Raw genomic sequence first — 16,316 nt, forward strand, 5'->3', positions numbered from 1 at the left:
TGTAGAATTACTTACCCAGTGTGCACCGTTTGACGACGCCATTGCTTAAACTTGTTTTCTTCGTGGAGCGGAGCGCGTGTTTCCTAATAAATTATTTTTCTGCGAAAAATTAGCTAAACTTTGGAGACATCATTAATATAAATATAATTTTTATGGACGTTAAATAATAAAGAATTTTTGTAGGTTTGTTGCTCGTTTAAACTCAACAGTTTGTGCAATATCCGCTATTGGTAGAGATTCGACCAATCCTGTCGCGACACGAGTCGGCGATGACGTTTTACAGCATTTTACGAGTTTCTTTTATCTTCTTTATACGAATACGGTCGCAATTTTTTCGCCGCGATATACGAGTCCGCATTATGTAAAACTGTTTTATAGGGGTCTACTGTTAATACAAACGTATTCTGACAAATGCTTTGTTGCTCTCTTGTTAATAATTTATTTTTTAAAATAAATTTGTATAATTCTAAGAATATATTTTGAAGCAAATGCAATTTTTATCTTGTTTTTNTATGATTCTAGGAATATATTTTTAAGTAAATGCAATTTTTATCGTGTTTTTACTTAAACAATTTTTATGAAACACTGAATAAAATACTGTATTTAATATAAGAAGTTTAATATAAAATCTACCATAAGTATGGAACCATAGGATTTATGTTGCTGTTGGTTTATTCTTTTAAACGTGGAAGATTAATAAGAATACAATAACGGGTACTTCACTTTCTTGGCAACCTCTATACTTGCATGTTTTGCCTTCTGTTTTATAATATATCGTTTTAAAAAATGTTGTATTGTTTATTATTATAAGATATCAAAAACCTTAATTCTATGGACAGTCATTAAGTTTATATTTGCAAGTTAATGACGAGTAAATTCGTCATTAAATTGCGAAGCTACTAGATCTAGAAAACACGATGTCTCTTTATCTGCCTTCTCCCTCAAACGTTAGCCATTAAAATTTAGTAGCATCGTTCCTACAATAAACAAACCTCCCTGAAAATTTCAAAAATGTTTGACAAAAAGCAGAGGAGTTATTAAGCTTCAAGGATAATGAACAAAATAGTGTCATACACACACAGCCATACATACAGAAACAAATTTCGAATTTTTTTGCATTTCTTGGCATTTTAAGATTCCCTGAATCTAAAAATCTAAATGTCTGAAGAGTGCCTAAATTATTGACCGATTGCCGTATCTTTCCCCTGTTATATATATCAGAGATGTGAAAATAAAGATCTTAGTACTTAAATTTTATCATAATTTTTATTCTGGAAACCCGAAAAACAGCAAGACATTTTTGTAGATTTTACACACTACATCTAGATATTACAACTAGTGGCACACATTGATCTGGATGCAGCATGTTAAACTCTCTTTTTACTTATTTAATGTTACAAAATACGTAAATATCCCGAAAAAATGATATTCTATTCCCAAAGAAAATGAAAACCAAAACTTTGGAACATCTCAGCGATAGCGGGTCTTTAACGCGAAAATAATTAAAATCATTTTTTCATTGTTAATTGCCATGTTACCTCTAAAAATAACAGTTATACATAATACCTATTGTTCCAGACTTGTGATACACCAGTATAAATTTTTGAACAAAGAGGTGACTCTTTTAAATACTTGGAAAATTATTATTTTATACTTTACTTATAAAACTTAAGTTTTAAGATCTCAAACTATTTATTAGCAATTTATATTTTTTTAATTTTAGGGAGGCTTAATTCTTGTTTGCACGTGTATTGTTCAAGCTATTGTCTATCCTTATCTACTTGTATTAATTGCTGTCCTTTCAGTAATACTCTACGCTTTCTGGACAATTTTCAGCCGAGTGTTGAAAAGCATAAAACATCTGGAAGGAAAGTGTAAGTATTTTGAATGTAGAAGAGTGTCTTGTATTTAACTTAATCGCGTGCAGAGTAATAGCGACAAAATTCTGTATACAGATATGAAAAGATAAGTAAAAACACTATTTTATCATGCCGAGTTAGATTGCAAAACATTATGAACAATTGCTTAATTTCATAAGTTAAAGAATTTTTTAAAACTAGAGTGAAACAATAATGTATTATTTCTGTAATTATGAAGATAGACTTACTTATGTCAGAACTTTTTTTGGTCACCATTAAATCTAGTGTTTTATTATCATAATTGACAACAGCCAGTCTATCACTTACAATAACAGATTTTAAAAGTTTATAAAAAAAATTACAGAACAATTGAATAAAGGATAATTTGTATTCTGTTCACTTATTTCAAAACGATTTCAAAATATACGTTACGGTAAATCTATAATTACAGATTTTCTGCGACTATACATGAAAAAGTGGATTATCCTTGATTTAAATAAAAAACATTAATGTTTTTACATAGAATGTAACAAGTACAGTAACAACCAGCTTTGCATGGGATATACATTCCGAAAGGACAAAGTGCTAAACGAAACAGCGTTAAACAAAAATCATTTTAATACAGAGTAAATAGGGAAAGGAAAACACGCAGAAAAAATAAACAGATTTTACTTTAATTTTATCTTAATTTTATATTAATTTGTAAAATAATATTCGTTAAAAAACACATAAAGATATGCACACAAAAATTTAAAGTTCACATTTTGTGAAGTTCTTGGCTTTTTTGAAATTCTTGTTTTTTCCGATAAGGTTATGAGTTTCATTTGTTACTTTTTTTTTCTTTCCTTAAACAAATGTCAGTAACATGTAATTGCAACCCAAACGCGTCGTCTTGTTTTTGCACTCCTTTCAAAATCTGGATCATTCGCTACAATTTGATTGACGATTTCGATTATCATTACCAAACGTTTTCTAAGAAAATCTGTAGAGGATTTCTTTTAATTCTTTATTTTCAGAGTCACCAGTTCTATATTAATTCCTTGTTGTGCCAGTTCTTAACGGTTGTCGTTGGTAAGGCTGTCACCTGAAACCTTCAATAGCTCTCATTATCCTGCTCATCTACATTTCCTAGTCCTGCTGTATCCATTAGGATGATAATTTGCTCAACTTAACTATACAGCGATAGACTATTCTCGTTGAGTATTTTTAAATACCTTCATCCATAACTTCTTCCACACTTCGTTCATTCATTTATTAGTTAACTCTTCCCAAGCGAAGTCGATATCGACTATGGCAGAAGTTCCCAAACTTTTTTTAATTTTCGGCACCCTTGCTAAATCCAGATTTTCTCAAGGCAACCTATGGCAAATTCTAAAAAGTAAAATCTGCAAAATAGCCAATACTTTTTAAATTAATAAATACCATCAGTACCAATGCATTTGCACCAGGTCTGCTAGAAGTCACTTCTTATCACATTGAATTGAAAGTGGAAGTAAAATTATGAACATCTTATAGTACTTTTTTACGGCACCCCTGTGAGGAAGCCGTGGCGCATACTTTGGAAATCGCTTTCCTATGACATTCATGATGTTGTATTTTTTCGAAAATTGGACCAAACAAACATAAATTTAATTAAAGTACAGCGCTACAACAAATTGCCACATTTTGATAAATGGTTCGTGTTCGGAAATAATCGTTTTATATATAAATCAATAAAATTCAGCGATAATTTGAATCAATGTAAATTTTGACCTTATTTCAGACTTCGAGCAGACCGCGTTATATCGAATCAGCCAATCGAGGTAGCGTTAAATGAGGTCTTACTGTAGTTACAAGTATTGTTGAAATTTCAAATATAGTTATTTCTTAGAAAATTTGTACAAGATCTATGTATTTAAGAGAATAGTAACATAATTGTGTGTTAGAAATATTTTATTCCAAGAAAGCACAAAATTAAATAAATTTTTTTTAATAACGGGGGTTTAACCATTTCACGGTAAATTCATTATCATGCTTAAATCATAATATAAAACGTTGTATTTAAACATTGAACGCAAATCCAGTTTAATTTCTCAAGTGATTTGACTATAATGAAGAAACAGAAATTGCAGAACAACACAACAGAACGTAGTGAGAAATTTCTTCATAAACTGAAGATTTATAGAAATGGATCAATAAATTTTTCCTGTTCCTACTAACACAAAGTAAGTTATTTCTGACGTTGTTATGCATAGACTATAGTTACACTTATGGTCTAGAAGAAGTCTAAATTTTTGCATTATATATTTTTTTGGTCAAAAGTAATTAAAACATTTCACGACGTCTTATGCAAACTTTGAATGGTTCCGTAACTTAAACTTTCTTGTATGCTAAGCAGATTTCCGTGCTTTTCATCTCAAGCTTTAATTAATTAAGTAGTTTGTGATATAGCTGCTACTGAAGGTTGAATTTTGGTTTCGTTAAAGTCCTCACAAAACAAAAAAAACGGTAAAAAAATTTGAAAGTTACCATTTTATTTTCTCAGGGAGTTAAAAAAACGCGAGAAAATAAAGCAATGTTTTAGACCAGAATAATATATATAAACAAAAACTTACTCTATGACCTTATATGTCAAAATACATAAACACATTCGTTTAGAGGTAACTCGAAAAAATTATTCATACTTCTCTCAATTAACAAAATCGAGCTTGTGTTTTTGTTTTCTTGTTGAATCTTGTACACAAGAAATCACAGTTCATGTTACTGTTTGATAGGCTTTTATATTTCGCCATTCAGGATTTACAGTTTCTGATACTCGCGTTTCATACACACACCATCTTTAATATCTTTACTGAAACAGTTAACAGGAGTAAGAACATTGGATCATACAAACATTAAATTCAAAGTGTTCAAAGTGCGTGCCAACAACTGTTTGCTAGTTGTCATTGAAGTACACCATTAAGTTGAATTTTTAAATTGAGCCATGTTAGTGGTAATGTAGGGTGAGGTCGTCTGAACATATATATTAATTACAGTTTCTAAAAATTCAGTTACTTCCAGTAAATGTATTTCAAAGAGAACCAGAATTAATAAGACGATCTTTTGAAATTCTCCACAACTCGTTTAGGAATTTAATGTAAATATCTGATACAGTTTGAATTATAAAAATATAAAGTTGTGATAGAGTTTGGTTATATTTTAATTTTCTTTTTCTTTTTCTTCTTCAAATTTATTTAATTTTTCATCATATCATTGACAACATTAGAATTATCATGAAGTATATACACTAACTACTAAATAATCCTGGCATTACTTGGGCAAATGATTTGGATAATTTGGTAAATATTGTACTTTTGGAAATTAAGTTATTACTATCAACAGTTGTGAGTAGCAGGGGGTCACTGGGTCGAACCCTAATGACCACTTAATCTGCACGGGTCGGGAAGACCCGCTCTCGGTTGTCGGATGGCAATAGGAGGGCTAAAAATATGAGTGGGGAGGAGTCGGAAGTCGTAATCAGGTGTCCAAAGACTACACAGGTTTAAATTAACGAACACATTTAATAAACAACTAAGAAATTATACATAAGATAATAAATATAACCCGCGCGTTAAGATATAAATAAATATATTTCTAGAACCTATTCTAACCTAACGCTAGACTTCGAGAGAGAGCTCACGTTGGAGAGAGACAAATTATAATGCAAGGGTTTACCTTGTAGGAAACGTTATCACGTTATAGGGCGTTGATAAAACACTCTGTGATCGTCGTCTTGTATTCTGAGGTGTCCTTTGAAGGCTATGTGGAGTGATGTCCTTCTCAGGCCGTGCGGCTATGTCCGGTTACGGTGTATGCTCCGTCGCTCCCAATATGTAGAGTTCTTCCTTGATTAAGTTCTTCGGAGGTTGTTTCGAATAACATCTCCGAGGAGTAATTCCATCGTATACGGAGAGATTAAAATATGTGCAAAGTCTTTACCTTTTCATGGAGCGTCGATTATGAGCGGTCCTAAGAGGGCTTCTTCGGCGTTAGCTCCTCAGCCAAGCGCCCGGAGTAGAAAATCTGACCCCTTTTTATACTCTATAGCGTGGGAAAATCTGCTACTCTTTTGACAGTTCTCCAGATTTATGACAGTCTCCCCCGTCGTGGGTGACGACAATGCAGACATCGCTTGACCAATTAATGTTTAATTCGTCATCACCTAGGGAGATGACTGACCTTATTTGGTCATTTTTTTCGTCCGGTCGCTGTCGACGTATGGGGGTTCACGTGACATCGTGGTCCCTCGTCGATGACCTTCAGACGACGAAAGTCACTCTCACTAACTACGCAGTTAGTGAAAAATAAAAACATCGTCCGTAGTCTCACACAGTAATCTTTGACAACCATAGTAATCAACCATAGTAATTGTTATATAGGCTAATATATACCCCTTATTGCTGAGAATTATTTTACAGCTTCAAATGAACGTTTTTAACCTTATCAATTTAAGTAACGTTTACAATCGTTCAATAATCGAATCATTATGCAAATATTCGAACCGTTTTAAATTCAAATTTAAAACAGTTCGAACATTTGGTTAAAAAATCGAAATATATAAAAATATTTATAACAATGTCTGAAATGTTATCAATTTAATACACCTAATTACTCAATAAAAACTAAACGTAGTTGAAAACAAAAAATCTCATTTAAAATAGTACAGTAAATGCCTCTCTTTAGGTTAAGACTTAATGCTCTCCAACTCCATGGAAAAAATTTCCAAAAATACTTTTTTATTCTGCATTCTCATGATGAAATCTGTGTACTAAAACTCACTTCTTGAGGTTCAGTGGTTTGCTCTGGGCAATGATGAATCAATCAGTCAGTCAGTATATCAGAACAAGTAATTTTATATACAGTAGACAACCCTATAACACAGTAGATACGTTCCGTTTTTTACGAATTTCATGTTGTACGAGTCCTTAATTAAATACATGAGCCAATCACAACCCAGCATGTATGCAGTTTACAGACTACGGCTGTTTGAAAAATTTTCTTCCATAAAATGAATCGATTTTACACTAACTTGACTCAACATTTCCAAAACACGTATAATTTTTTGGGAGTAATTCATATCAACTATGCTATAAACACAAAATTGAAGGATTACTTACCGAGTGTGCACCGTTCGACGATTCCATTGCTTAAGATTGTTTTTGTTGCGAAGCAGCGCATTGAACAGTAAGCACGTGTTTTCTGATAAAGTATTTTTCCTTGAAAAATTCGCTGAACTTTAGAGAAATCATTAATATAAATATAATTTTTATGGCCGTTAAACAATAAATGGTTTTTAGTAGGTCCACTGCTGGTTTAAACTCAACAGTTTGTGCAACATCCGATATTGGTCAAGATTCGACCAATCCTGTCGATGTCACGAGTCGGCGATGACGTTTTATCACATTTTACGAGTTTATTTTAGCGTGTGTCTACAAATACGATCACAATTTTTTACCGTTATATACGAATCCGCATTATATGAACCTGTTTTATAGGGGGGTCGCTCTACTATATTTCGATAAACTATGTGAATTATTGGCAAAATTTCTGATCTAATTTTTGATATTTTAGAACATAACATCAGAATAGGTGATTTCTGAAATTATGAATAAAATCTTTGTTTACTATTTGATAACGGGAAACTAAATCCCAATGTAGATAATCTCTTAACTCTTGTAGAGTATCGATTCTTAATCGTTAATATTGTTAAACTATTTAAATATTTAATTTCCTTTTATACTTCTTGACAAAATTATTAGAGGAAATTTCAAATTTTGCTGTTTTATTTTAATTAAGATATTTCGAAACATCATTCATTAATTCACACTCTAATACCTGATGTTGGGAAATTAAATCCCATTTTGCATGTGTAATATGTTTTTCGATAAATGTAGTAGTAACTATATAATTTTTCTTCATTAATTCCCCGTTTTAATTATCTGCAAATTCAGGAATGAACTCAGAAGTTATGCCTGTTTTTATCACTTATAACATTTTATTTAATATATTTTTTGAAACGTTGAATACTATTGTCATCTATTAGTAAACTCGATAATTTTCTTAATCAACTGGTATAATGTGTTTGTATTCTATAAGAAAAATAAAGAAAGGAACTTAGTATTAGGAAATAGTTTTATTTTGTATATATACTAGCTGTTATTCCCGACTTCGTCCGCAGAGGTTTTGCAAGCAAACCCCATTTACATTCAATATTTCAATAACCATAGTAATTGTTATATAACACCTACCGCTAAAGAGAATTGCCGAGAATCAAACGAACTATTTTCAATTTGATCAATTTTCTGGAACGTTTACAATCGTTCTATAATCGAACCAATATGCAATAACAAATTCGAATTTAAAACGGTTCGAACATTTTTAAAATCGAAATAGATAAAAATATTTATAACAGTGTCTGAAGTGTTATCAATTTAATACACCTAAGTAGTCAATAAAGACTAAACGTAGTTCAAAACAAAAAATCGCATTTCTAAAATGGTACAGTAGAAGGCCTTAATGCTCTCCTTCTCCTTTTCCCGCTTGGGAATTTCGAAAAATCCCTTCTTAGTGTGCATTGCCATGGCATACCCTGCTGAAACGCAGATAAAAACAAAAAATCGCATCTAAAATGGTACAGTAGAAGCCGTTCTTCCGGTTAAGCCTTAATCCTCTCCCTATCCTTCTCCCGCTTGGAAATTTCGATAAATCCTTTCTTAGTGTGCATTGCCATGGCATACCCTGCTAAAACGCAGATAAAAACAAAAAATTGCATATAAAATGGTACAGTAGAAGCCGTTCTTCCGATTAAGACTTAATCCTCTCTCTCTCCTTCCCACTTGGGAATTTCGAAAAGTCCCTTCTTACTGTGAATTTTCATGACGTACCCTAACTGTGTACCAAATTTCACCTCTCTAGGTCCAGCGGTCTGCTCTGGGCGATGATGAATCCGTTAGTCATTCAGTCAGTCAGGACAAGCAATTTTATATATATAGATATTTAAATATATAAATAAATACAGTATGGGTTACAATATCTACTTTTTACAAAATACAACATTTTTTAGTACAATGAATTAATACAATTAACACAACTACATTTTACAAAATTTTTATTACACAACTGTATTGTTATCTGGTTAGTTAGTATAAAAAATTTACAATAGTATTTCTTATTTTGTGGAAGTTTAAATAATTTGGTTTTATTCACAGTTTACTTTAAACAAAGATATGTTATTCAAAACGGCATATATTAAAACAAGTTTTTGAATTTTGCTTCTCTTGTACAATATGTAACTATATTGAGTGGGTGATGGTATCAGAGAATCTGTAAAACTTAATAGAACAAGCTGTAATGGCCAAACAATATCACATCTATTCTGTTATCACAAATAAATTTTTTATCATAAAATGGGGAGAGAGATATTATGTTCTCAAGATATGTTTACACAAAATAATTTTTACTTTTAATTCTGTATTGTTGATGTCTTAACAGTTCTGTGTTAAATAAAACTTCTTTGTATTTTTTGTGATTAAAACTTTTTACAACCGATTTTTTAATTTATTTGCTCTATTGAGGTACAATCACTCAGCAGTATGTAAATCAAGAAACAGAACACCTTAAGTTGCTGAAAAAAATTTAATAAAAATTTAACAAACTTTTTCATCCAAATCCATTGGCCATCATCAGGTTAAAATATTCGAATGTGAACAAAATGGAACAAAAATCAAAATATAAATAAAATAACAAATGAAATATACATATATATGTATAAAAAAGACAAAATAAAATAAAAATTATAATAAATAACAAAATATGTATACAAATACATGTATAGGTTAATTAAATATTAAAACGTTTTGTAATAATACATCACATGGAATTCGAAAAAATGCAAGGTATGCAAAAAATACAAAAATTAAAACATTAAATTAAGAGCTCTCTAATCGTTTAATTAAGTATTTCCATGCTGAAGACAACATTCAGCATCCCTAAAATTGATGCATGTATCATGCAATCTGCTCTTAAAACCTATACATGTATTTATAAACATATTTTGTTATGTATTATAATTTTTATTTTATCTTTNGATATCGTTTAATAACGATTTTAAAATATCCTAATTTATTTTTTTTATATTATAAAATTTATGGATTTTTGGATAGTTGCTAAAATCGAAAATATCTGGAAATAATTTAAAGTCATTATAAACATTAATTTTAAAAATTTGAATCATTAGTGAATCAGTATCTGTGTATAATAAAATCACATTTTTATCATATATATTTTTTAATATTTTTTAAAATGTTTGATATATATCTGTAATTTAGTCGATATCAAAACAAAAATCTGATATAAATCAGTTTATCTAAACATAAGTTAGTTTTTTCATTTTAAAAATTGTGAGATTATCATTTATAATTTGGAATTTTTCTACCAGTGGTTGAGATAGATATTTGTGGCATTGATCCTAAGTCAAAACAGTTTTTAAACTTAGATGTTTTCATATGTTTTGACAAGATTTACCAAAAAAATTGTTATTATTTAATTTTAAAAAAATCTTATCGAAATCATTCTGTGATTTTGGTCTTTTTTATTATTAAATATATAGACCTATATATTATATTTTAAGCCAAGCATCTTGATTAAACAATGAATTTTACTTAACGAATGTTAGTTAATATTAACCTCTCTTCTAAATTAAACTTTAAATTTCTATAATGATTTAAATAATTTTGTTTATCGAAAAAAGTAGGAATTTATATATATTAATTAAATAAATTAGTAATTTACTATTATTATTGTATTTTTTATTTAGTTAATACAGATTTTTTGCTAATTCAATAATAAATAATATGGAATATTAATATGTTCAGAAGCTAAGGGTAGATCATTATGTTTATCATGAATATTTTCCAGGTATTTTAAATCGTCTTCTAAACCGTAGTGAAAATTATGGCTCTCAGGTATATTACAAATGTCTAAAGCATTTTTTCATCTCCGGATTGCCATATGAAATTATTTATCGGTAAATAAGAATTCATTAAAAATCCATAAAGATTATTCGCATCTATTAAATTAAGCTGATTTTTATCAAACATTTCGGAGGTTAGAGAGTTAATCCACAATTCCAGGTTAGGTCTGGAGCTGTTATAAAATATACAGTATTTAAATTATAATATTTTAATCTCAATTTTCTAAAACTTTGAAATATATAAGCTAATAATAACGTGTCTGCATATTGATATAATTTTAAATAATCTCTGAACATTTTACAACAAAAGTTTTCTCAAATTAATTTAACCTGGTTGTAATCATCATTGCAAAGACTTTTTCCAAATAATTCATTATGAAAGTATTGTTTTGATTTTCCATTTGATATTTTTGAAAATCAAATGGGAATCATAAATAGTAAAATTATGTAGCATAATAGAAATAAAGGTTTTGAAACTATAATTTAAGTTACAGCTATTATACAGCTACACAAAAGTGACATGTGATCCATAACTCTGATATCATCACTATCAAACTTCTCCTCACAAATATAGCAACAATGTCTACAATTATCAGAAATAGTATTTATATTTATTTCTACATAACTATTTTATTCAATAAAATATTTAATTGATTTTGGATGTCAATTTGAAATGCTTAACAGCATCTTTACCCAATAAAAAGTAGTATATAATTGTAAGGGACGAGCAGACCCAAAATAAAGTGTTATTTTAAATTTTAATTATTGGGAAATTCAATCATCTAACTTCGTTTTATCAGGTTAGGCTAAAAACCATAAAAATTATTTTCCATGGAGTTAGTTCCTTGTTGAGGAGGCTCCAGTTAGTCAGTGATGTCACTTGGAACTTTTGATAGAGTGTATATATTGGACGCCAGACCCTTAACCATGACCACCTGACCTCATGGAAAAAATCCAAGAGGAATAACAAGAGAGAATGGAAAAAATAACTGAAGTCAGTCATCTTCCAACGTCTGTCCACCAAAGTCGTCCTCCTGGATTAATACCGTGACAAAGATCGTGCCTCTTTAAGGATATCATCCCCACTTCCGTGCCTCCACATCTCTGTGCTCCTGTAAACAGACAAGATCCAGAACAATTTGATTGAACATTCCATCGGTGGTTTCATCTTATGACAGATTTTCGACCCAGAAGAAAGGTATTTATCAACCCGCGATTCGTTTGTAAACTCTCTCTCTTGAACGGCCTAGTATAATTAGGGGGCTATACCAGAAATCGAATATATCTGCATTTTTTTTGGTTCTTATTAAAATTGTTATTTGTTAGAAAATATGGAATCTAAGTGAGTCACTACCTTGTCTCTCTCCTCACCTCTACTCCGAATCTCACCTTTCACATGCTACTGCTCATGTAATGTAAAGTCACGATTTCCGAGTCCTGAAAGACTCGGTGGTGTCACATCCTGACGTGGTGTCAAAGAGACACTGACCCTATGGTCACATAATAAAGTATCATAATTTTTAATAACAATCGAATAACCTATCAGTTTAAGAATCTGAACAGTTTTAGTGAAACTAGAATTAAGGTCTACCCCATATACAGAAACTTCTAAAATTTATTCAAAGTTGTTATATACACAGACAATGGACATTTTAAAGTGAATATTGTTATTGTGTCTTTTTAATTGGCATATATTAGTTTAACCTTTGGTGGACTTTTGATTTGACAATATTTTCAAACTCGAAAGTGCTACCATTATCAAAACATAGCACAAATAGAAACTCCTTATAAAAGGTAATTTCTGAAATTATCAATTACATCAATGTATACTTAGACATAATGTGAATAAAGTTGACTTAAGCATTTAGTTTGCACTTTTATACATACGATAATAAATTATTATTACCATAATAGATACAATATACTGTATTACTATTAACAAAAACACTTTGTTTTTATTGAATGCAGTAAAGACCAAAAGAAAGCTTTTGAATTGAACTCAAACTTCTTTGAGTTCTTGTAGGTACAGATGTTTCATGCACAACAAACTTAGTGAATACTGGAGTGTGTATTTGTGTGTTTGGAAATTTTGGTATGTTTTTTTAATATCTGTTTTGTTTAATACTTCGAAATTAAGATCATGTAAGAGTAAAAAAAGAGCTTTAAAAATTTTTATTTTAATAACGAGCAAAATTTCTACTATATTTTTACCCATCGAGAAATGACAAATCTTTCACGTTCTTCATACTTTATTCATCAAAAGTAATAGCATCAATGCGAATTGTGTATAAATTCCCATGCTAAATTTTGTTTTTTAACCCATGTTTAACATTTCAATATTTCAGACTAATTGATAATATAAATGCTTTTAATATAATATCTCCTTTAATAATTTAGAATTGTGTCACACACAATTCTAAATTATTTCTGAAATATTTTAGTGTTTGCTGGGCATAAAGATTTTTCAGCGGGAAAAATATGCATCTCCTTGCCCTATTTTTGTAATAAAGATATTTGACGCATATAATGATCCACAAAATTGAAATTCATACAGCAATACCATGCTGTTTGACAGGTTGCATCTTGTTAGCTTCAAACCAAAAAATTTCAGCAGTTTTAACGTACTTTCGATTGTGGATAGCCTTTTTATCCCAATAGAGCTCCCAACAGCAATTTATCAACATTTTGACCATAATGAGTAGTCGTAGTGAAATAGATTTCGTTCAGAAATTAACTACAGGAAATATTGCTATTCTTTTCTGCGAGAAATTATTACAATGTTTAATACTTTTTGTGGTTTTTGGTTTGACATATTTTAGATAAAATCTATTTCAATTACTCTTTGCATAAACAGACAAAAGTTCTGCTTGCGTTTTTAAGTTACATGCAAATGCGACCAGAAGTTTGCTACTTACATATAAAAATGTTTTGGTTGATTTTTAAAAGTAATAAGATAATAATTATTATATTAAATACAGCTTCGCTTAAATTATTGATTTCTTTTTTTCACAGTGAGAAGTCCAGTATTTTCTCATTTGAGTGTATCTCTTTACGGACTAACAACAATTAGAGCATTTAATGCTGACAGCAAATTTAAATCTATGTTTAATAAGTATCAGGATAAGCACACTGCAACGTGGTTTATTTACTTGGCTTTAATTCGATGGCTTTCCATATACGGTAGCATAATTTGTTTCATAAATCTAATTATCACCGTTATTGTTTTTGGTGTCTCAAATAATGCAGGTGAGCGAATGTATTTATATGTTTACAGTTCATAAAATAAATAATTTTTAATATGTACTTCTTGGTTTAGATGACGCAGGAAGCCAAATTGGACTTATATTGAATTATGGAATACTAATAAATTTGTATGTTCAACATGTTATCGGATGTGCATCCGAAATGGAATTTCAGGTATTACATATTTACCTAACTAGATTAAAAATTATATCAATAATTTTAAACAAAACAATCAGATTTTTTTATCGGGCGATATCAAATTTTTTGAGAAAGATAAATTTGTAAGAAAAAATTTTCTTATGACCACAGAGTACAAATTTTACTTATTATTTTATCCAACATATATTAAGAGAATAATGTTTAATATAAAAATTCTTGTGTTAATTTGAAAATACTGATATTATTAAATTTAGAAATGTTTTTATTCAGTTAATCAATAGTCAAAAATATATTAAAAAATACTGCAAATATTTGATTAATGCGTTTAATATAGCCTACACAGTAACATCGAAAAAATTATTAAACGCATTTATCAAAGGATGGCTATAGTAAATATCCTGTATACAGTGGAATCCTGTTGTAGTGATATTGCATGTACCCGCTTTTCTTTCAAGTTGGCCTTGCCAAAAGACTTATTCGTGAGGTTGTGTACAATGTGATCTGTCTTATATATATATGTGTTGCTAGATTTATATTTATATGGTTTATTATTTATTGTATGTGTTCAGCTTCGACAAATGCTAAAGTTAAAATTCAAACAGAATGTTAAAAAAATGGTTAAAATTTAAAAAAAGATGTTAAGATAAAAATTTCGAACACTGTAACAGATAAGATTCGAATGCTGGAAAGTTTAATAAAATCATTACTTTTTATAACAAGTTCCTTTTACTCCGATAACTTCAGACTATCGTCTATTGTGCGACAAAGCTCTTCTGTCACGATCCACAGATTTACCTCTTTAACTCAGTTCTTTAACTCGCTTAGCATTCCGTTGTGAAATTTAGTTTCCGACAAAATAAAAAATTTTCCCATCCCTTTTTCGATGTAAAAACCTGTATATTCTTTAAACCTTTGTGCGTGCCGCAACTATCCTCTTGGCTGCGCCAATGTAGGTGATCCTATATTACTACAGATCCTTTAAAAAAAGTTTAAACACGAAGGATTCGAATCATTGTTTTAACCTTTCCAAAATCGAAATTTCTTCTTAATTTCAAAGAACAAATGAAAGAACAAGAAGCAATCAAGAACTTTATATTCTATTTCACTTTTTCCTCTTACAATATCTATCGCTTTTTAAAATGAATTTTTAAAAATAATTTGACATTGCTTGGCTTTAGTATATTTCTTTCCATAATCTTATAATTATTCCTGCCTGTTGAATATTTATGCATATCTTTTTCATTATTTCGAGTAATTTCATCATTGATTCCAAATAGATTTTGAAACTTTGTTGAATTCGGTTTCTTTTTTCTTTTGAATTTTCCGTTCAGCGTATTATTATTAAATTTTAAATTAAAAAAACAAAATTTTTTTATCTTTTTACTCTTCTCAAAAACTCTAAATATCACTTTCTTATTTAAATAATTGTACCTTATCCCAGGATTTCAACCGAGATATTCACCTTCTCCCATTTCTTTTAAATATTTTAATTGAAATCTAATTAAATAATTTCTCTTACAACCTAATTCCATGTTATAAATTGTTTTACAGCGCTTCAACAATTGAGAAGAGTTTTTGATTTCCGAGTAATACGCATTTTTGTACAATTACTTATTCAAATGAAAAATTATTTACAGATTTCTAAACAGTATTTATTTAAGTTTCTTAATTTCATTTTGTTTCTTCTAATGTTTAACTTTAAATTAGTGATGTAACGAATATTCGGCCACTAATCGGTATTCGGCCTATTCGGCCTATTTTTCGCTATTCGGCCGAATACCGAATACCTAAAAACAGGAGTAAGAAATAACAAAACACAGTAAATTAATTCATTTTGGTAACTTTTATCAATGCTGAACATACATTTCAAGATCGAGAAAGCGCAATTTTTTGCTTATTTATGTAAAAGATCAAAGGAAAAGTAATATAACTAAGTTATTTTTTAAGAGATCAAAAAAGGGTAACAAATAAAATGAAAACTACCTACTTATTATGTAGTTTAGTCATCTGTATACCCGTATATAAAAGAACAAGTCCTGATAGGATAATTAACGCAGAGCCAAAAC

At 29.7% G+C, this 16,316-nt stretch overlaps 1 protein-coding gene across 6 annotated transcripts in view; it reads left to right on the forward strand.

Annotated features, from left to right (window-relative positions):
• The window catches only part of LOC111626373 (multidrug resistance-associated protein 4-like), a 169,210-nt gene that overhangs the window by 114,351 nt on the left and 38,543 nt on the right, over nt 1-16,316 (forward strand). For all 6 annotated transcript variants that reach the window (XM_023369722.1, XM_023369721.1, XM_023369718.1 and 3 more), the window contains 3 exons: nt 1,724-1,874; nt 13,861-14,094; nt 14,165-14,265. In XM_023369722.1, the coding sequence (XP_023225490.1) occupies nt 1,724-1,874; nt 13,861-14,094; nt 14,165-14,265 (486 nt within the window). The remainder of the gene's footprint in view (nt 1-1,723; nt 1,875-13,860; nt 14,095-14,164; nt 14,266-16,316) is intronic.

The sequence above is a fragment of the Centruroides sculpturatus genome, unplaced genomic scaffold (genome assembly GCF_000671375.1).
Source record: "Centruroides sculpturatus isolate CEXI.00-Female unplaced genomic scaffold, Cexi_2.0 scaffold400, whole genome shotgun sequence".
Classification (NCBI taxonomy): Eukaryota; Metazoa; Arthropoda; class Arachnida; order Scorpiones; family Buthidae; genus Centruroides; species Centruroides sculpturatus.